A 21,798-nucleotide genomic window follows, 5' to 3' on the forward strand; every position below is an offset into this window, starting at 1 on the left:
TGGTTAAAAAATGGGTGAATGGGTGGATATGGGGTGATTGCACATTTCAATATGTGTTGATGTTTTTTAGTTCATTCTTAGTTTGAATGCAAATTTCCTTGGAGAAAAATAGTAGAAACCTCGAAGGATCATAAAAACTTAGAAGCTGAAGTAGTTTTGTCAATCACACTGAATTATCAATACATCTCTTACCAAACTCGTTTCTTTTGTATTGTAGTTTATCTGTATGAAGGCACAAAAATACCTTACAGTATACTCAACAATATTAATAACGCAATGGGGTCTTCTCTATCTGAATATCTTAGAAAAAATATTTTTCTTATTCTTTACTCAGCACCAATAAAACATGCGACCTTCGAAGAAACTTGAATGTCAAGTTTGTCTGATAAGCGGAAAATGCGATTAAAATTGGCGTTTTATTTTATCCTTATTTTCGGAGGAAAAAACAGTATACCAGCATCTGTTATTATTATTATTATTATTATTATTATTATTATTATTATTATTATTCGTGGTGGTGGTGGTTATCGGAAATTAAACACTTGAATTACAACTGTAGTGCACGATTTGTATCAATATAGTATGTTACTTTATACTGTTCCAGTGTCTAGAGGGCGGTGTTTCCAAATGTTTTAGCTCTTTTTCTGGTCGTAGAAATCAACCGGATGTTTATAGAGCGCGGCCAATTTCCGGTGGGGTTTTCTGCTGCCAGCTGGGTGTATTATTCAGGTGTGTATCTCTACACTATATCAAATGCAGTAGTTTTTAAATAATTAAATAATAGTTAATTGCATTTGTTGCTTCAATACATGAGTTCTTGATAGTTTGTTTTCTGTAACCCGTCCTTTCTTCCTTTGTTAGATGAAGTTCCATTCTGAGACTGAGACGCGTTATCCCCGAGTGAAAATGAAGATTTGACTATGAAGTTCATGTCTTAAATATTTTTTGTGTATCTTTCGGATTAATAACTGCAACCGGAGCTGAAGCATGAAATTGCATTTTTTGTTTGTTTGTTCTATTCTTATGTGAATGAATACACTTTACACTTCCGTAATATTGTGGAAAAATCTTTTTTTAACCTCTACTGGAAAATAAAGACAGCGATGAGCTGAGCGCCTACAATTGTGGATATAATACAAAAAAACGTGGTGGCAGTTTTAGACAGTTATGTCCATATTTGCGGTTAATGTAGAGTGGGGGTAAAATGGACTGTTAGTGTATAAAGAAAAGGTTTGTTGATGGAAACACTCCCACCTACTACAGTCTTAGCCTCATCTCGAAGCTCTGCACGGTTGGGTCAGTACTGCAACCGCAGACTTAAAACAGTGTAGCTTAATCCTGAAGTCTCTCTCCCTCATTTTAAGGTGAATTTTGGGGCTCTGGTGCTTAAAGTAAATGCACTTCTAGATGCTAAGTATTTCCTGAGCCTCGGTGACTGGATTGGATAAGCGGTTATTGAAAGTGATCCCATTCTCATCGAGTTCAAGGTCTGCTGAGTCCCTTTTTTTTTTGTTTTAGCCAGCAGCCATATCACCCTGCAACTCACAACTGGCAGCCCGCTGAAGCTCAGCAGGTGTGAGCCTGGTCAGTACCTGGATCGGAGACCTTCTGGGAAAAACTAAGGTTGCTGCTGGAAGAGGTGTAGGTTGGGCTAGCAGGGGGTGATCGCCCTGTGGTCTGTGTGGGCCCCAGCATAGTGATGGGGACACTATACTGTAAAAGGGCGCTGTCCTTCGGACGAGACATAAAATTGAGGTCCTGACGACTCTCTGTGGTCATTAAAAATCCCAGGGCGTTTCTCGAAAAGAGAACCCCCTCTGGCCTTTACCAATCATGCCATTTTATAATCCCCATCTATGAATTGGCTTCATCACTCTGTTCTCCTCCCCACTAATAGCTGATGTGTGGTGAGAGTACTGGTGCACTCTGGCTGCTGTTGCAGGTGGAGCTACACACTGGTGGTGGTGGAGGGGAGTCCCCATTGCCTGTAAAGTGCTTTGAGTGGAGTGTCCAGAAAATCCCTAAATAACTGAATTGAATTATTATTATTATGTGATGTAAAGCTGTGAAGAGTTTTGTCATAAGCCTTGCTGGCTTGTAGCCTGATCTCATCAGTTCTCAGATGGTATGAAAGGTAGGTTCCGGTCAGTACTGGGATGGGAGAGCTCCAAGGAAAACCAGGTCACTGCTGCAGGCGCTCCTGGCGATACATAACAGGTGCACTGCGTCACCTTCAGTGGTATGCAAAGTGTTATGAGATACTTTGAGGTGAAAAGCACTGTATTACTAAAACAAATGTATTTTGTGTTCCTTAAAAACACTGTATAAGTCAAAATATTATTATTAACCCTAAAGCCACTGTCATTTGTGATGCTGACTTGTACTTGATTCTGAGACTGGTGGTGTGTTGTGCTGCAGGTCTGGTGAGTTGGAAAAGGCCCCCAGGTTACCTCCTCTGGGAAGACTGGCCCTGCCCCTCGGCCACAGCTGCCATGGCTGCAGAACTGGACCTCTCTGCCCCCGAGGTCCCTGAGCCCACTCTCCTGGAGAGCCTGCTGCGCTACGGCCTTTTTCTGGGTGCCCTGTTCCAGCTGGTCTGCATTCTCGCTATAATAATCCCTTTGTCCAAGGGGCATGATCCGGTAAGACCCCACCTCCATCCTGCCCGAGCAACTGCCTGAAATAAGGCTATCTAGGGTTTTCACCTGGATTATTCATTGTGTTGCTCAATGGTACTCCAGTATCAGTAGTTCAAAGTATTTTTATTAAGACACCCTTTTGTGAAAATGTTTCATTCCAAAAACAGAGTAAACATTAACAACTAGTTTGCCAAAACTCTTTTCCATCTTAATTTCATCTTGTTGTCTAACCTGAGCATCAGTGCACCTTAGTTGATGTAAAGCAACAAATTTTGTCCTGAAATGCTCATGTTTGATTTCAAATGGGTGATCTCCCAGCCCATATTAGATATTTTTTTACAAATCATTTATCAATTTCAGATCCTGTCTTAAATCTTGCTTTTATATGTTAGTTTATAATTGTTTAATTTACTGTATGATTTTATCCATTCTGCTGCTACTACTACTGATGGGTTATTATGGATGATTTTCTATTATTGTGATATTATTGATCTTTTTAAAATAGGATAAAAAAACATGAATACATCATAATGAGTGTCTGTTACCCATAATAGTTAAATTGAAGAGACATCACTCATCATGCAACAAGCTCAGCAAGGAATCTGAACACCAAGTTTGAAAAATCAGTAGAGCAAAATGATAAATTGTGGGGGGAAAAAAGCAAAAAGCTGTGAAAAACAAAAGATGTCAGTCTTCGGGAGCTAAAAGTCACTACATCAGTAATAATGCCCTACAAGACAGAGGGCAGAGAATGAAACACGATGGCAACAGGGAGATAATGCCACCTTTAATTTTACCAGTGCAACTGAATTCCAGCTGAGAAAAATGTGACAAAAGACTGCAACTTGAAGTGTCCGTAATACTGCCATTTTTTCAAGGAATCATTACGAGTAACCTGTGATAGTATGGAGTTACTTGATGTCTTTAACAGGTGTATTTAGCAGATGTTGTTAATAACACACTTGTTACATTGCAGCTTTGATGGCATTCTCATATTGCTCGATGTTCATTGTATCTTGAGGACAAGTAAAAGCTGCTTTTGTTTCTCCCAAGGACTGGGCTGAAACTGCATTGTTAGAGATTACACACAAAACCCACTAGAGGGCAGTATTTAAGAAGGATCAAATATGAAGTAAATAGTGTTTTAACAGTTATGTGGTTAATAGATCAAATAATAAGATGAATCCTTAAAATTAAGGATCTTAATTCGTAAACGGAAAATGCCTTGATTACCCCCCCCCAAATAAACCGATTGTTTTTGCACATAATGTTATGCTCACATTGACCATATGATGTATGGCCAGCTCCTTTTGAAATGAATTTCCAAATTGTGTTTTCATGTTTTGTACGATGACGGTCAGTGAAGCCGTTTGAGTATATATACTTCCCAAAGGCATCATGAGGGGAATGTGTGAGAGTCTGAGAGTTGGGATCTTTTGCAAGGCGGGATTGTGCTTGCTTTTATAACCCGCAGCCAGCGTTCGAGTCCCCATTGGTTTGACATCCCCAAAGTCAAGAGTTTCTCCGGCATCATGTTGTTACACATCCAGAATGGGAGGTATCGGTCAACGGTACAGGTTCTGTTTGTTTTATGGCATTGGTGCATTTTGCACTTTGAGGATGCCAGAGAATCACTTTCAACAATATAGCTGAGCCATATTATGATTTTTGCTAATAATAATCTAATGGTCGCAGTTGTGTACAGATTTTTCCGTCAAATATCATCACTGTAAACATTCACAGAGCAAATGAATTGCTTCACCTGCTGTTGGATGTCTGATGTCCAACAGCTTCTGTGTAACATTTTTTCCTCTTACGCTCCCTTTAAGCCTTGTTTGAACACATTTAAATGACCCCGTAATTAGCAGCTTTTTTTGTGTGTCAATGTATTGTTTATAAAGGTGAAGATAATAAACGCTTAACACATTTTGTATTCAAGATTTTCTGGTTAAAAGTGGCGTGTAAAACGAGTGTATCATATCATATACTGGTGTGCTGTTATGAGCCCGTCGCTAGCCCATCTCCCAGCTCATGAAAGGAGGCAGGAGTGCAAGCCCATCTGCTGATGTGTATTACCTATGAACGTCCTGAAACACCAGAGCCAAGACCGTTGTTTGAAACTTAAACGCGCCAGCAGATCTTATTGTTCTTTTGAGCTGTCTACCACCTGCACTAAAAACCTGAAAAAAGTGACGGTTGACCTTCAAAGGTTCTAAGAGAAGCTCAGTGGGTTACAGATGGCTTTTCTACCCCTTCATGTCTGTGGTCTGTCCTTCAATGCCTGTGCTTTTGCCCCTGCAGGACGCTGAGCCCCATGATGCACGCAGTGCGGAGCAGAGCAAGAAACCCAAAGGACCCGCCCCCCAGCTGCGACAGAAGCTGAAGAAGGAGAGCAAGAAAAAGAGATGACCTGGCACAGGGGCTGTGCCCGCGTGTGAGAGCGCAGTTAGGAGGAGCATCGGAAGTGGCTGTGTCAGGCCAAGGAGACAGATTTGTGACAGGGCGGCTGAGTGATCTCAAATAGATAAAAAGTGAAATCCTTTTCATGCACAGGGGGTTAATATTGAGGCCAAGGACAGGGTGAAGTTGGACACCTCTGTTTCCTCCGGCTGTAAAGGGGGTGGTCTCCAGAAAGCCCACAGTCTCTGTGGGGGAGGGAGCTGAGTCTTAGGTGTCATGTTTTGCCTGTGCTCTGCAGCACCTCACTTAGGGCTTTGGCTTGCAGTGTGAAAGGAAATTCCAGAGGTAAAGAATGAGCTGAAGCACACAGGGAAAGGGGTGAAGTGGAGTGCTTCTGTGAAATTCCAAGAATCTGCAGAAGGCAGCCCTTCAGAGCTCAGAATGAAACCTTTCGCTGGCCTGTGCACGCCGTTTTCGCTTTTTATCACGTGAACCTGTTACAGACCTGTTACAAACTTTCTCATGCTGCTAAAGCCAATCGTCATCTGTTTACCACTGCATAGCAGCCTTGGCTCTGACCAGCTGAAACTTCCTGGTATTGACATACCACATGCTCTCTCTAACTGTGGCCTACAGTACGTACGTGGGCATTGTTTTTTCGTTGTTGGCTTCAGTAGTCTTTTCAAACCAAATATTTGGACCCTTTGTTTGAACAGTCCATTCCCAAGCATTCTGGACGTGGAAGAGACTTGAAGCAAAAGCATTTCCTTCTGAAAGCTTTTGTGTGCTTCCCTGGGTTTAGTATGTTGTGCTTGGGCAGGCCTTTCACGTAATATATTTTTAATCGGGTGCTTTAAATATAGTGGCTCCAACCAGCATTTTCACTACATCTGTCCATATACAGGAGATGCATTAAAGTGATCACTGAATATTGCATACTTAGGAATGCAGCGTCCAAGCACAGGTAATCTTGCGACTCAAAATAGTACGCAAAGTGCACATACGGTTTTTCCAATAGGTATTTTTACATTTGGTTGATAAATACCCATTGGAGCCACTACTTGTCCTTGTATTGTCATTCACAAGTAATGTTTAGGTACAGTACTATCTACACTTGACCTAAACTCTGTGAAATCTCTAGACAATGCATTTTAAGCTCTTTAAACCTCTTTAAAAAGGTTTGGAACAGTTTATTTTATTACTGTTCTTGTTGTGTGCACAGCTGTAAGAAAATCACCGTGTTTAACGTGGGCTTTGTTTATACTCCCCTAAACTTAGTCTTGTTTGTTACATTTCTCCTTCAGAACGTGTCACGGCATTGCTTTTTTACATATTACAAAACACTTTTTGCTCTGTCTGGGGCTTGATGATTTTTGTGTGCCGGCATTTACTCCCTTTTTAAAAAAATGTATGTAATATTAACATCCGCCATTGCATGCCTTGTTCCTAGAGTGAATCTCTTCACATTTTGGTTTCTTGTGGCATCATGTCTGTGCACAAAAGCGCTAAAGAAACTGAGGCAAGACTGAACTCGCTTCCTTAGTGTCTGATGTGCAGTACAAGCTGAGATGTTTTCCTATAAATGTATGGAACACTGAGGAAATAAATTCTACCTTGTGAATTTTTCTACCCATTTTTGTGTTTCTCCTTATTAAAGTCCGGCAAAGCTTTGTTTTGTGCTTTTAGACTCTTGCAGGTTTTTTCACTTTTATTTTGAGAGCCAAACGATGCAGCTGGGAAGGGTGAGCAGAAATTAATGTCATTGCAGATCTGGAACCGTATCCGAAGGGAGCTCAGTTTTTAAAAGCGAAAGCACACAGTTCCGATGGGGGTTGGTATCTTCCAGCAGCGTTTACACTTTTGGTTTCTAGAGCATGAGTCTGTGTAATTGTAATTTCACATGGTTTTAGAATCTGTCCTGTCTGCATGCGGGGAGGAAGCCCTGGTTTGAGACTGCTCAAATGCCACTGCACAATTTATTGCCATGCTTTTTCACAGTCCAGTGTCACTCTTGACAATATGTAGCTCCAAGTGATTTAAGAACATTCTTTCCTATGTGAACGTGACATTCACATAAAAAAAAACACCCTGTCAAATTGAAGGGGGATTCTGGAGTAGTTGGTATTTTTAAACTACATGTCTCAACTTGGAAATCTTAAAATATGGAAGCTAAACATTAACATGAGGTCCACAGTTATATACCATGTGCAGATTCTGCTGACAGAATTTTAGAAAGGTGGATACACCAGGTAACTTGTAGGTGTTCGTATACATACAGTATACATGCAGAACTAATTTCTGTTTCTCTAAGGTTTATTTACAGGGCCACTGATCTTTTGGAATTTGCATCATCATCCCCTTTGGAATGGAAAAGGCCTTTTCTGTTAAAATACTTCCGTTGTGATTTGTCAAAATGGACATGATCATATTACTGTGCTAATAGAGTCTGTTGGTTACGGAACTCATCTAGACTAGAATTTATGCTGTCTTTATACTAGAATAACGCAAATGAACTATTACTAACATAATCCAACCCCCATAATCATCTAACACCCATATGAGAAATGATCATAAATCTCTGCACAGCTCTGTAATTTCTGGAAAGGCTGAATAAAGCTTGCACAGTACTGGTATTCAGCTTTAGAGTGATGATTGTTTAGGTACAATTTAGATAAAACATATTACTGCCAGAACAGAGGAACTGTATTAATAGACTATATTATCTATGTAATAAAATGGTTCTGTTAATGAGTCTGTCCATAATCAATGCATAGGCAGGCGTTAAAGGTTACTGAAGCGTGTTTAGTTTGGCTCAGTTTTGTGCCCTCTGAACAGATGAGGAATAGCATTTTTACCTTCCAGTCTTCAAAAGTGGTTACAGTCAGGAGTGGCACAGTGGTTTGCATTGCTGTCTCATACTGCTGGTGTCCTGGGTTCAGTTCCTGGGGTTCTATCTGTGTTCACATGGATTTCCTCCAGGTGTTCCGTTTTCCTCTCTCAGTCTAAAGACATAACAGCAGATTGATTGGCTTCTATAAAACCTGGCCCTGGTGTGTGTGCCTTGAGAAGGTCTAGCACGTTCCTTCCAGGAATGATGCTGCCTCGTGCCCACTGCTTGCCGGATTTGGCTCCAGCTCCCAGCGTGTACTGGATAAGAAGATGGCTGGATGGCTACTGTCACCTCCATGAGCAGAGTCATCAGGAAATAAGGGTTACAAACAAGGGGAGGCCATGTGGCCCATTCTGTTACTCTTGTGTTTTTCTCTATCAAAGTATCTTATCCAGTTACCTGAAAGGAGTGATGATTTATCACCATTGACAAGATGGCTGGGTATCATACCTCCAACTGAGTGGTCAGTTCCATAGCAGTCATTTTCATTACTGCCCTAAACAACTGAGCCACAGTCATACATGTATTGTATATATTGTACATAAGTCACTGTGGATAAAGGCGTCTATTAAGAATTATCTAAGTCATATATTTCTCAATGGCAGGATATTTCTTAATGGAAGGCTGATCCTGAGACGCAGCCCGCTGTACATCAGGTAATCTTTTGTTCATACTTTTCTGACTTGTAGCTGACTCATTCCGTCATTCCTGATTTGGGATAAAACCTACAGGAGTGCCACACCTCTCCTTCCTATTTCATTTTGACATTCACTTACACTGAAGCACTGTTACACAGTAACACTGAACCTGGGCCCAGAAAGCTTCCTCCTCTCTGTTCTAAAAATGAACACATAAATTCATTCAGTTGGCTTAACTTTGCATTCTCTTCACTCTGGAAACATTTTTTGGACATTTGGTGAGTGTATCAGAATCAGATTTTTATTATTGTTGTATGAAGTCCACAGATTCACAGCAGGAACTTCGGTATTTAACAGAACCCTACTGCTGATTAATTACTGTCTCATTCTTCCTAAAAATACATTGTTTTGTGCCTGTGTGCATGGCAAAGCTATGTGCGCAGCACTCTGTTTGTCCAGAAATGGTCAATTACAGGGCCAGCAGCTCAGATTGCTTTGGAATGTATAAAATCCATTAGCCACGATCCATCCAAGTTCTGTCAGTGCTCCTCATTTATTTTTATGTTCAGTCTCTCGCCTACAACTGTACAGTCCAAACCCCAGAAAGCCAGTCACCCACCATCATGTGTCATAATTCACGAACTTCGAAAAATCTTTCTTTTCCTTCTGGCAGCGCTATAGTGTCATGCACAGGCGTTCCCCCAGCCTATATATAACGTGTCACATCAAGGTGTTCATATATGGGCACCAGCAAGGCCATCCTATCTGGGAAGCAGCGATTTCCTTTGGTGTCCACTAGGCGGGGTTGTTTTATATGTAAATTCCCAAACCCCCTCCTTCTAAAATCCATTGGCTTCTTCCGATTCTTAAAAGATCGTACGCAGGCAGCAGTGGGATAGCCGCCCAGCCACACCAGCTGGGAGCCTTTTACGCCGATTCCGTAGCGCCCTTCGCCCGATCCTACCTCCCCTTTCGCTCCCAGCCTTGCGAATGGTCTCGCTGTCTGCCTCCTTCAGCCAAGGTCTGTTTTTCACCATATGTGACTAGGCAGCGCACTGCGCTGCTGCGCAAAAGATTGATCTCCCGTAATAAACTAATTTCTTTTTTTTTTCCATTTTCCCCAAGATCCATGTGTTTATTAGGCAAGGCATTCGGGAGGTGGATATCTCCTTGCCTTTTGTAATCCCTTGGATCTTATAAAAGTTGAATTCAGCACTCAAAATCGGTGCTGGCTTTTTTTTCTTCCCCAGGCAATCCCCGCAATGACCTCGCTGCAGCCCTCCGATGTCTTGAATGAGATTTCAGATCACTCCTAGCATTTCGTTTCTGCTCTGAGCCCTGCGTGCCGTATCGGTTGTCTTTTTGTGTGTGTGTTTCTTTCGATGACGGAGTAACAGTAACACCTCGGACTTCATTCAAAAGGAACACGTCGCATTTGAGACCAAGGCTACCAAAAGGATATAAAGAACCCGAATAGGTGAGTAACTTATTCTCTTCTGTCTTGCCTAAACCGATCCGGATACTTGGCATTTAGAACAGGATCAATGACAGTCTGTGGTATCCCTGCATTGCTGAAAAAGGCAAAAAGAGATACAGTGTATAGTTTTCTCTTCAGCGTGAGAAATCATCTTGTAAACCAAATGTTAATCTGGGACTACCCGACCACGTCTCAGTGGGTTTCTCATTGATTCTCATTTTCCCAAGCCGTTTTTAAAAATTCTTATTATATTGCTGTCATTGTCTGAAGCAGATAACAATTCCCTACGGTTTATGATTCTCTTAACAGAGAGGCATCCGCTGAAGGACCAGTTAGTATGTGTCAGTTAAGCCTATAATGTATATTTTTGTAGTTTCTTAGGCTTTTCTAGCCTAAAGTAAACGACATCAGTCAAGCCTGTAAATAAAATGATGACTACAACGCGAATGGTTAAATTACCTTTGCTGTTTTCTGCTATTTGTCCAGTTTGCTTGGGACCTAAACGATAGTTTTTTGTTTGTTTTTAGCTGCTTGTTATTTTAAAATTAAAGTTGACTTAAGAGACAAACAGTTAAATTACTGCGTCCTTTTATGGTTTTTCACACCCATAACATTTCTTTTTAAAGCAAGATAAATACGGGTATGACTCACCTTGTTGGAATCTGTCTTGTCCATTAAGTTAGCATAAACGTAATGCAAATATCGGTAACTATGTTTAAGGGAAAGAATTGCAACAATCCCTTTGTTCTTACCACCTTAGATAACACAAAAGTGAGCTGTGTCAGAATTATCTCTTTAAAAGAAATTTAAGACTTGAATGACTGAATGACTTGAATTTGTTTCCATGATGTTTGTCCTGCGTTTGCTCCAATGAAAAACATCAAATTTGTCATAAACACATCAGGACAGTTGTCAAAATGTGTAGTTCGAACGAGTAATTTTTCATTCTTTTTGCCCAAAGCATAGTTAAGGGTTATGTTTTTAGAATCCATGACACACCAGCTGTATTCTTTTTTGCAAGACAATACACAGGTTTTGACATTTATCCCTGCTCATCACGTGTGTTGAGAAATACTGCAGTCTGGATTTCTGTCGGGACACTGAGTGGAGTGAGACGTACTGTAGACACTCGAGATCATTGTTTGAAATTATTTTGAGAGAATGTGGCCGTAGCAGCAAACTGTCTCAGAAGTCATTTCAAAGTCTCCGGTCACAGCAGAAGTAGGAAACTTCTAGGACTACAGTACTGTGATCTATATTCCGTGATCGTTGAGTCCGCTATAGAATTCCTGTACCGTGATAAAACAAACAGTATTATTTTTTTCAGGAATTCCTAAAAGCTTTGACTTTCTAATGAGTACTGAAGAATATTATACATATACTGTATATTAATTTTAATACTGTCTCTGACTTATTTCATACCCAATAAATATGCCTTGAAATGTTATACTTTTCTAGGGTTTTTATTATGCTTTCTGACAGTTCCAGCAAAACCAATTTCAAAAGCAAAATTTCAAAAGCAGGAACTTAACAGGCAGTGCGCAACATTAATTTTCTTCCCTCTAAACTAGTTGCAAACGCTTATTTGTGTGTGTGTGGGGGGGATTGGATAATTAATGCCAACCCTGAGATTTGTTTTGAAGCAACTTCACAAAATTTCACAAGTGCGGTGTTACAACATTTTAGTAGGAAACGTTCACACACAGGGCAGATACAAATCTAAGCAAAACCTGCAACAGTGTCAGGTGTGGTGTGTAGCAGGATATGTATCCAGTTGGAAATTATTGTAAAGTAACAATCTAGTATAAAATTCCATTAAAAGTCTAATAATCCTTTACATTTTCAGTATTTTTCCATTCATGCAAGATGACTGGACTGGAAGTAGAAGATTTGAGCTCCTGATAAAGTAACAGTATCTGCTATGTGACAATGCCCACCAGAAGCTTTTTCTACCTATGTGTCACAAAAGACTAATTAGAACATCACGTTATGTAAACACTTGAGCACATACTGTACAACCCTCTGCATTTGCCTTTTGTCTTATTATAAGTTTCTCAGTTTCCCTTGTTTGGGTTATTAATATTGCATCTGGCCTATTTTCATTCAGGTTTTAACCTTCATTACTGTGATACATGACTGGAGGCCATGGCATTCAGTAAATCCTGAGGTGTGTTGTGGTTGATAATAAAGTACAGGTATACCCTATTAATCATACAGAATGATAAAGGCCTTTCATTGGTTAAACATCGTCAGATGATCATGGTAATGAAGCTATAAAAGGGCCTGCATATTGAATACGTTTTTAAACTGTATAAATCATTGCTTGCCACTCTATTGTAGATAACTGCAGTTTCTTGCCATAGCCGCCAAATTCCATATGACATGTATGCCAAATAGTATTTGTGGAATTCATAACATAGCAGGATGTATAACTCTGTGTCCGTCTGCCTAATACTTTCTGGTTTTGTTTTAACTTAAAGTTGAAATATTTTTCTTCACCCAAAAGACAGGCTGATGTATTATAAGCAGTGTCCGTGTGTCCCAAGTAATGTGGTCCACTAACAGGACCTTAAACCTAATACTCACGCCAAGAGTTCTGTCAAGTGACTTGCAGGAAGTGTCGTAGTTGCATAGAATGTTTAGAGTAGGTTGGACTGTAGTGTACAAATACTTCTTCTTTTTCCATCATGCATGTTGTGCAAGCGAGAATTACCCCTAGATGTTTTTAAATTATTTTGTTAGAAGAGGTATGCATATTTTCTACCCAGCTAAAAGGGGACTTTTGTCTGAAATGTGCTGCAACAAAGTGTTTTCTGATCATTTAAACCTTGTGTATTACACCAATACTCCCCTTTTCGTACCTTCTACTGTATATACAGGATAATTCATATTGTATATGTTGTTCCAGGTATTCCAAATGTTCGTCAGAAAATTAGCCATTATTTTCCCTTCGATTGAGAATAGTACTCGCCAGAATGTGGCAGAAATTAGTGAAAATTCTGTATCGCCTCCAGCCACGTTTTTATTTATAACCTTAATTGCTATACAGGATAAGAAATGACGGCAATGACTTCACTCCAAATGCCATTTTGTAGGTGTGAGAACCATTTAGCCCCCTGAGTTCGACATGTTAGCAAAAAGGAGCATGATAATACTGGAGAGTAATTCTGAAAAGTGGGCCGTGAATTTGGAAAGCTGGTGCGAAGCCAGAAATGATATCATTGTAAATCCCTCTATTTAGAATAAAGATACTGTTTGTTCCTAAGATTAATAACACCGGAAGTCTGTTTCCAATGAAACAGTGGACTTGAGTAGAAGGCTTGATCGTCCATCCATTCATTCATTTTCTAACCAATTTATCCAGTTCAGGGTCGTGGGGGAGCTGGAGCCTATCCCGGTAAGCATCAGTACTATTCAGGGCTCCCAAGGTGTCTGAAATTGTCAAGCCTAGGAAGACATATCCCTGTTGAATTTATTGCCTTTGCAGAGCAAGGGGATCTTTCTCTAAAGTGCATGGAATTCCCCCTGCTTACTTCAGATTGTCATAAATAGTGAAAGTGATTAAAGTTTGGAGTGTCTTCCCACTTAAAAACGAAAAAAAAATACTTGGGGGTTTCCTTCTGACTGCAGCTTGTCACTTGATCATCACACTCTGTCTCAGTTTGTCTACCGGCACAGACACTTGGCTGAGCTCAGGCGGGTGCCAGCCAGATGACCAAACACTCATTCACACATTTTGTCCTTTTTCAGTTCTGCTTGCTTGTACTTTTCCACACTTGACAGAATGAAACTCTGATACAGAATGTGACTAACCACTCCCTGGTTTTCTAGACTAGGAGTTTGCTAACCTCCTGCAACTTTGGTTTACTGAATCTGTAATTCACCAGCAACAAGTAACAAGATCTATAAATGCTTTCATCTTTATTTGCTTGTATTTACAGGCAGAAATCATTTTGAACTTTGGAAATGTGGGTACAATATTAAGTTGCTCCATTTTCTTTGCTTTGCTTGTACATTGTAAAGAGTAACAGAGTAGTACTTTTGAATGGAACTAAGGAAGGTTTTTCTACAGATGGCATTTAAATAGGAGCATCAGTTTAACATGCAGTTTAACAGAAGTAACTTGCATTCCTTACACAGAAGGATACTGTGTAATGCACATAAATTGAAGTTTATGTGTGTGGTGTTTTATATTTTATGAATGTGGTTCTTCAAAGTTGTTTGCTGCTTGGTCATCTCCATAAATTCTGACACTACCTGTCGGTTTTAAATGTAAGATTTGAAGTGGCACTGTTAGGTACCTATGTAAAGTTTCAGTACAACAAAAAAATCATTTGTGAGAGGCATTTGGCAGGCTTGCTTCAAAAATGTCATTCTGAGAAACTGGGACCTTAATTTAAATCAAAATTTATCATGCCATCATAGCTACAATATATAAAGCCCTCACAATAACTGATTTAATCTAATATTGAACAAGTGTCCCGTTTCTTTTTCAAAATTGTTGGCCCAGGTGTTCCAAGCTGAGGTAAGCAGTGGTAGTATTAGTTTATCACTATGGTAACAGCACTGGGACTGATTCTGAGACGGGGCCTTGGTCATGCCATGCAGGAGAAAGTGACTATAAATCTGATACAGTATTCACAGGGTTACTGTAGATATCAGGAGATAACGTGATTCTGCTTCAGCCACAAAATCAATTTCTAAGAGTAAATCAAGAGCAAAACAAGACTATCCCATGTGGTTTAACAAATCCGTTTGGACCAGTATAAGGGAGAAGAAAGCACTTTATAAAATGAATAAAAAAGCAGCAGCATTCAGTTAAGGAAAATGAGTACAATGAATTGATAGCGCAGTTAAAAAGGCTGTTAGAAATGCCAAGAGACAGATGTAAAGAACTTCCATTTCGAGATATTTCAGTGGAGACTCAAATAAATGATATAATGTTCAAGAACTACAACAGCAAAATAGCCATAAAGGCTGAAGTAAAATGTACACAATAATGAGAAACCTCCAGTCAATGAAAAGGGAAAAGGTTGATGTGCCAAATGAGTATCTCAGATGACATTTAATTTAGACAAATGCACAGTATTACATGCAGGTAGCAAAAATATACACCATTAAAAGGAAATAGGAAATGAGCATTAAGAGCTTTATGACCACACATGGTTAAAGACTGTTTTATGTTGTCACATTACTAGTGTCTTTTAGACAGTGTGAGGAAGAAATAAAAAAACGAACAGTGATAGAATGTACTGTATAGTTAGAAGTATTGTATTTAAAGCAGGGGATGAGATATTAACATTGTGTAATGCACTAGAAACAAAATGCACCTTATTTAGAATACTGAGTAGAATTTTGGTGACCACATTCTAAAAAATAATGCTGCCCTGAACTCAGTCCGGAGCCCAATTCCAGAACAGCAACCAGATTTTATTCCAGGGCTTAGAATGTCCTACACTGACGGGTTAAAGGATCAGACCCTTTTTAGTCCTGAACAGAGAAAATTGCAAGAGAATGTGATCCAAGCATTCAAAATCCTCAAAGGGGCAACAAAGTCAACATAGCGGACTTCAACAGTGACACACAAACCATAGAATACAAGTGGACATTATTGAAAGGGCATTTAACCCAGCCATGTTGTTAAATACAGTACCTTGGCTTCGGTCAAGAAATGGCTGGATGAGACCTTTGAATCAATCAGCTGCTAAAAACCTCATAGGCTAAATGGGACAAATGACGTCCTCTTGTTTGTAACCTTTATTATGTTCTTAAAAAGTTCAGGTTTTAGACAGGAGGTTAAATCCACGGTTCGCATCTTGGCTGTAAAAAACCCTTTTTCAAGTTGTGTTTTTTTTTTTTAATCTGTTGTAGACGAGCTGGTGATAGTAGTCCATTGTATTTTGCGGTAAACCCTCTCGGCTGGTGCGCACTATCATTAGAGGACTCCAGTTTGGAAAACCTGGTCTTGCTGTGCTCCAGTCTTGCCTGGAGGCATTGTGCTTTACTGAGCCACAAAGGGAAAATCAGTCCTTTCAGGCGGACTTGGGGTCAACTGCGAGTGCGTTTTCATTCAAATGCAGCTAAATACTGAGATCAGCTTTTCTTTTGAATCAGAAGTATTTGAATTTGTATGTTAAATTCATAGGCTGTTCTAAACTCTTTTGAAAAACAGTACGTTGTTGGAAAGCTTGGATAATGTTCGAGTTAAATTCCCCTCTGTAGCTCACGTTCATGCTGAAGCCCGCGGATCACATCTGTACCAGCTGTCATGAGCTCAGCCCTACACCAGCACGTGTTCGTGAACCTTTAAAGTACAGAGGAAAGGTGCAGTTTCAGTTTTGTAAGAAGTGAGTCATTTCTATCAAAACAAACCGTGTAGAAACATTATCGCATTTTTGTATTCTTATTGTGGTTTTGGAAAATGATGATAAAGACATCAGCCAAATTAATGATGATACACTATTTTTTACACTGGTCTTTGTGTTTGTCAGGGAGTGAATGTCTTACATTGAGGAATGTCCTGTTTGGTTCAAGTGATGTATTTCCGTTGTATTTAGTATTGTATTATTGTATTTAGTACTTATTTTCATTTTCAGAATACCAACAGCAGGAAGCCTTTGGCTTTTTCATTTAAATGCATTTGACCCCAAGTCTTCTTCAGGTTACTGCTCTTGAAAACGACACTGCTTTTCATTGCTGAGGTATCTCCTAGTAGACTGAACAAATGCCGCTTAAATTCAATAGATCCATTGGGCCTCTACCAAGGTATCAGGATTACGAGGCAAAGGAGAATCCCAAATCCACCATTCTGAATTGGAAGGAGACATGACATACACTGGCTGCTGTCCCTGAGAGGCAATAATGAATAAGGATTGGTCTTTCTGTGTGGTCTTTATGTCATTGAGGCTTTGTGTACCACTCCTTTTAAAGATCATCACATTTTACTTTGACTTGAGCGACCCCTCCTGCACTGATTCTGTTACTTTGATCCCATTTTCTAACCACTTCATGCAATTCAGGGTGGCAGAGGAGTCGGAGCCTATCCCAGCAAGCAGCGGGCACAAGGCAGGGTACTCTCTGGATGGGATGCCAATCTATCGCTGGACACCGCAGACACAGATACAGACGCTCACAAAAATCACACCAGGGCAGTTAACCTCTTAACCTACTGGTATGTCTTTGGACTATGGGAGGAAACCCAAATGAACGTGCGGAGAACATACAAACTCCACACAGGTAGCAGCCCAGGAATTGAAACCAGGGCCTCAAGCGGCGTGACCACAATGCTAAAAACGTACTGCCCAACCCGAACAAAACCAAAGAAGCAAAAATGTGGTGGTTTCAGACTTAACAGGGATGTTTTATCACCTGTGCATAATAAAGGGTGTGCAAGAAGGTTCTTAGTGCCACCCATTGATTCTGTTACACGTTACATGTAATTTCACACTCCAGTGAAGTGTTGTAAATGTTAAACCTCCCCTCTGGAGGCCAGTGGCTTGCTTTGTGTTGGCAGGCTACCTCTTTATGAAACAGGATGCAGCAGGTTATACCCTGGAGGATCTGTTCCCTGGCAGCAGACTGTGCCTCTGTAGAAGAGGCCTGCCTCCCCCAGCGCTCGCCTGTTGTGAACTCACACCTGCACATGTATCCCAGCTCACATCCTTGTTCACAACATCTCCCTTTGATGGTTTATCTCATTCGTGAGGCCGAGGGGAGACACTCCTCTTTCTGATTCTTGAATATTTTGTTTTTATTTTGTGCTTTTTTTCCCCCTCCGGGGGGAAAAATTTGTAAAGATATGCTCATCCAACAAGGAGTTGAGACCTTGTTGAAACCTGATTTTGAAGTCCAAGTTCATCAGCTTTGTTCATCATTGGAGCGGTTTCCTTTGGCCACTAAGTTAAAGCAAATAAACTTTTTTTTCCCATCGGATTGTGTTAGGGTCCTAAAGTTGAAGTCTTCTTTCCCGTAAAAAAATCCAGTAAACATACATACAGTAGGGTTTTATGATTTAGGTTTCCATTTATTTTTATTTTGTCCCTCTACCTGCTTTTCAACAGAACCTGAATCACGACACTCCCCATTTTGAGCAGGGCTGGTTGGTTCTACATCAGTGTACCTGCTGGTGAGATGAATCGGCCGGCCAGCACTCCATTATCTCCTTCTGTACTGGGGTGACGGTGGGTTTCTCGCAGGTAATTTGACTGTGCAACCTGTTTGCTTTGTTGGAAAAGGCAACTTTTAATTGAAAGTCATTCTGGTGGGAATTCATATTGAAAGCCTTCGGCACTTTTTGTGAGAGAGATATGAATTGGACTTTTCTTCAGCTGCTGTCACCCTGCACCACTGTACACCACCCGAACAGGGGGAGATGGTCGCTGCTTTATTTAATCTCATTTTGCCGTGAAAAGTAGCATATTGAAGTGATGGCATTTTCATCTTTATTCTCTATTTGATTGATAAGCTTAGCTGTGATGCAATGCTGAGGTTTTACAGAGCTTTACTTACCATGTACTTCCAAGCTTTCAGTGCTATAAGAACAGATTGACTCTGTGGCACAACATCTTCTAACAGCCACAGGAATATGACAAATCCAAATCTAAATCTAAACAAGAGTAACATTGCACAGTAGGGGAGGTCAATGTACTTACTATTTCAAAAGTGAGATGCCAGTGTGATCAGGAAAGAAGTGTAATATCTGAATTGTTGGGAATGTTCACCTTATTGTGCTGTGTTTTCCTGCAAGAGGGATGAACAATGGAAGTACTGTTCAGGTGAATGTGCAGAAAGTGCTCTTTGGAAAGTACTTTACCTCCGCGGAGATTGGTTGCATTCCACTGAAAATCTACAGAGCTTTTGTCACACATCAAAGGGCTTCCGTTACCTTATTTGTTTGACTAGGAAATTTGGACTTTTAAGCATGTTACTGTACACTGTGTGATTCTGGTCCTGTGAATTTACCAAATCAAAAGTCAGACCCACATTTAAGTTCAAAAAGGCTTTGATTTTTGCCATTCTGTCTTTAGAAAACCAGCTAGGGAATTTTGAAATGTTTTTTTTTAGGGGACTTTTTATCATCAGTTTCCAATGGAATAATACACCAGAAATCTGACCGCACAATTCCAAGGGAAATTTTACAAAGGTACTGTCAAAAGCCTTGCTCTGTCACCCAGATTTGTGTTCTTGCAACTTCGCTGATTGCCTTGATTCTCAAACAGAGGGAGAGGGGGCCTTGAGTCAGTGTATCTGACATGTTTTGTCCATGATTGTGAACAGCCTGAGCTCTCTGTTTACTGCAGAGACATGATTCAAAGGTTCTGTGAGGAAGTTGTAGTCATTTTTAAAGCTCTAATAAAAAATAGGCAAACATGAGCTGCTGTGGGAGCTTGTAAATTAAGTTTTATCTTTTATGTAATAATGTAATAATATGTAATAATGCCTCTTCCTCTTAGGTGAAAATGTCATGAATCTAAGGTGTGTGAACCAAATCTAATAAGAGGGTCTGTGCTCGAAGCCTAGTAGTTGCCAGTGAGCCTGACTTTTATACGTGTTTAAATGGTAAAACTACAAAGGAATGAATTGGTTATAAGCCACTGAATGATCAGCTAACCTACACAAAGGGAAATTTTATCTTTCATGTAAGAATAATCACATTTAGTAGCTTCTCATAGTGGCATCCCATCATGTTTTCTTTAGGGTTGCATCCTAAAGGTTGAAATCCTGTTGAAGGTTGAATCAAAGTACTTTGTGTTCTTACTATTATATCAAAGCTTTATAAACAAAAAAGATGCTGTTTATAATGCAATCCCAGTCCCTCCCTGTGCATGAAAAGCTCTTGGCTTGCAGTAAAGACAAATTGTTCCACACAGCAGAATCCTAGCAATTGTGATATATCCCTATGAATACCAAGTACTTGGCATGGTTGTGTTCTTTGGCACGCAGGCATTCCAATAGTACCAAACCTGTTGTCATAATAGTATGGTGTTAGTGTTTGTACTGTCTTGGCAAGAGCAGCATTAGAGCAACAGTTTGTGCATTAATAATACTCTCTTGTATCTTAAGGACCGTAAGAAAGATTGCAGTCAGGAGGAGGCACTTCGGCCCGTGTGGTAGGTCGCTAATTGATCTGAGGATCTTGCATTGTCTTTATTTGAGAGAGGTCTGGTATCGACCCAATAACATGCTAGGGTGACTTGACCCCTACTCCCACAACCCTCTGGGTAAAGGTTATAAATGCGGTTCCATGTTTTCATTTGGCCACACTAGTTTGTGTTTCACTGTTGATTCTGAAGAGATCTACTGGGTTGCTTTGTCTCAAAATGCTTTTGAGAATTTTTACATCACTATAGTGGCTTTAAAAGCTAGGGCTTTCCCTGTTGCTTGAGGAGATTAGCCTTAAAATATGCAAGCCTTTATTCCATTATTCCACCTGTCCTCTGGTACAGGGAAGGACTTATTCCTTAACAAACACAGGGTTTAATGTTGTGTGGGACTCAGTGAACGTTTACAGTAAAAACTAACGTTAAAAGTGGCTCCTAATAAGGTCACTGGAAAGCAGCTCTTGAAGCTGTAATTCATCTTAATTGGTCCTATGGCTCTGTACTGATGTCTTTGTTCTTCTCATGCTCCAGATCCGGTCCATGTGTCTGAGTAACACACTCAGCTGTAGTCATGAAAGGGTTTGTTGTTATGAAGACTCTTAAGACTTTCTGAACAGCTATCTTCACGCTTTTCAGATTCACGATTTGTAACTTGATAACTGCAAAGCAGGAACATGGGAGCAAAAAAGGGATGTTTATTGTAACCCTAGTGAAAAGGCACAAATGGTAGTTATAGTGGTTCAGATTGAAGGTTAACCCTAGGTTAAGTTCTGCACCTGGGTGCTCTTACGTGGAGTGGTATGTTCTGTATGTGTTTGTGTGGGTTTTCTCCAGGTGCTGTGGTTTCCTCCTACAGTCCAAGAACATACTTTTAGTGTAATTGGCTTCTGGGAAAACTGGTGTGAGTTTGTATCCCACCCAGGGTGTATCCTGCCTTGTGCCCGTTACTTGCCAGGATAGGTTCTGATTCCCTGAGTTGGATGAAGCTGTTAGGAAATGGATGAAATGGATAGATTATAGCCCTCCTTTTACCAAGATAAGTGACTTGAGTTAGTGAAGCCTAACATAAAATGGACTTTTTAAGTCTCTGTAAAATAGTGTGAGGCTTCTTGGGTGTTGTTTCCATTGGTCTAAATGAAACTCCAATTCCATGTCCACTGCAGATGATTGCAGTGTTATCGGAGAAAAGGAGAATCTCAGACTTCAGTCCGCATGTTGTGCTGAACCCTGGTCAGTGTAGGCATACAATACATTGCGTTTTGATGCACTTTTACATGCTACAGGCTAAGAGCACGTATCTAGAATATGTATAGTTCATGCTTGTTTCAGTATCTTATAAACCTTTGCATAAAAGGCCACATGACATTAGATGCATTGAAATAGAGACATAAAAAAATTTGCTTATCTGCATCGTCAGTACATTTTGTACATGGTATTGTAGCTCAGACAATCTGAAAGGTCACACGGGTCTCAAAGGTCTGTGGTGAAGATGAGGATGCTGTTTGTTCCAAAATGGGTAAAACAGGGCAATGGAACACAGTAGTAATTCACTGGTGGCTGGAGAAAAATGAACAGTAAAAAAAGCTGGTTTATGATACCCAAAGGGTTAATCAATCAGATGGTCATCCACCCATTTGATCAAATCACTATTTTT

At 40.2% G+C, this 21,798-nt stretch overlaps 2 protein-coding genes across 5 annotated transcripts in view; both read left to right on the top strand.

Annotated features, from left to right (window-relative positions):
• Positions 1–665: 665 nt before the first annotated feature.
• manbal (mannosidase beta like) lies at positions 666–6,672 on the top strand. 2 transcript variants are annotated; one of them, XM_088937707.1, is made up of 4 exons: positions 674–729; positions 1,519–1,584; positions 2,419–2,642; positions 4,941–6,672. In XM_088937707.1, the coding sequence occupies exons 3-4, from the start codon at positions 2,493–2,495 to the stop codon at positions 5,046–5,048; spliced, it is 258 nt and encodes an 85-aa protein (XP_088793833.1). In that variant the 5' UTR covers positions 674–729; positions 1,519–1,584; positions 2,419–2,492; the 3' UTR covers positions 5,049–6,672. The 2 variants fall into 2 exon arrangements, with proteins under 2 accessions (XP_088793832.1, XP_088793833.1); XM_088937706.1 differs by lacking the exon at positions 1,519–1,584 and having other exon boundaries at positions 666–729.
• Positions 6,673–9,582: 2,910 nt separating this feature from the next.
• Positions 9,583–21,798, top strand: part of src (SRC proto-oncogene, non-receptor tyrosine kinase) — a 59,594-nt gene continuing 47,378 nt past the window's right edge. Inside the window, exon 1 of one of the 3 annotated variants that reach the window (XM_088937587.1) lies at positions 9,583–10,044. The gene's annotated coding sequence lies outside the window, so the exon portion shown is untranslated. Of the gene's footprint in view, positions 10,045–18,220; positions 18,240–21,798 lie in introns of those variants that run through there. The other 2 variants (XM_088937589.1, XM_088937588.1) reach the window with 2 other exon arrangements.

The sequence above is a fragment of the Atractosteus spatula genome, chromosome 19, assembly GCF_055471065.1.
Source record: "Atractosteus spatula isolate fAtrSpa1 chromosome 19, fAtrSpa1.hap1, whole genome shotgun sequence".
Classification (NCBI taxonomy): Eukaryota; Metazoa; Chordata; class Actinopteri; order Semionotiformes; family Lepisosteidae; genus Atractosteus; species Atractosteus spatula.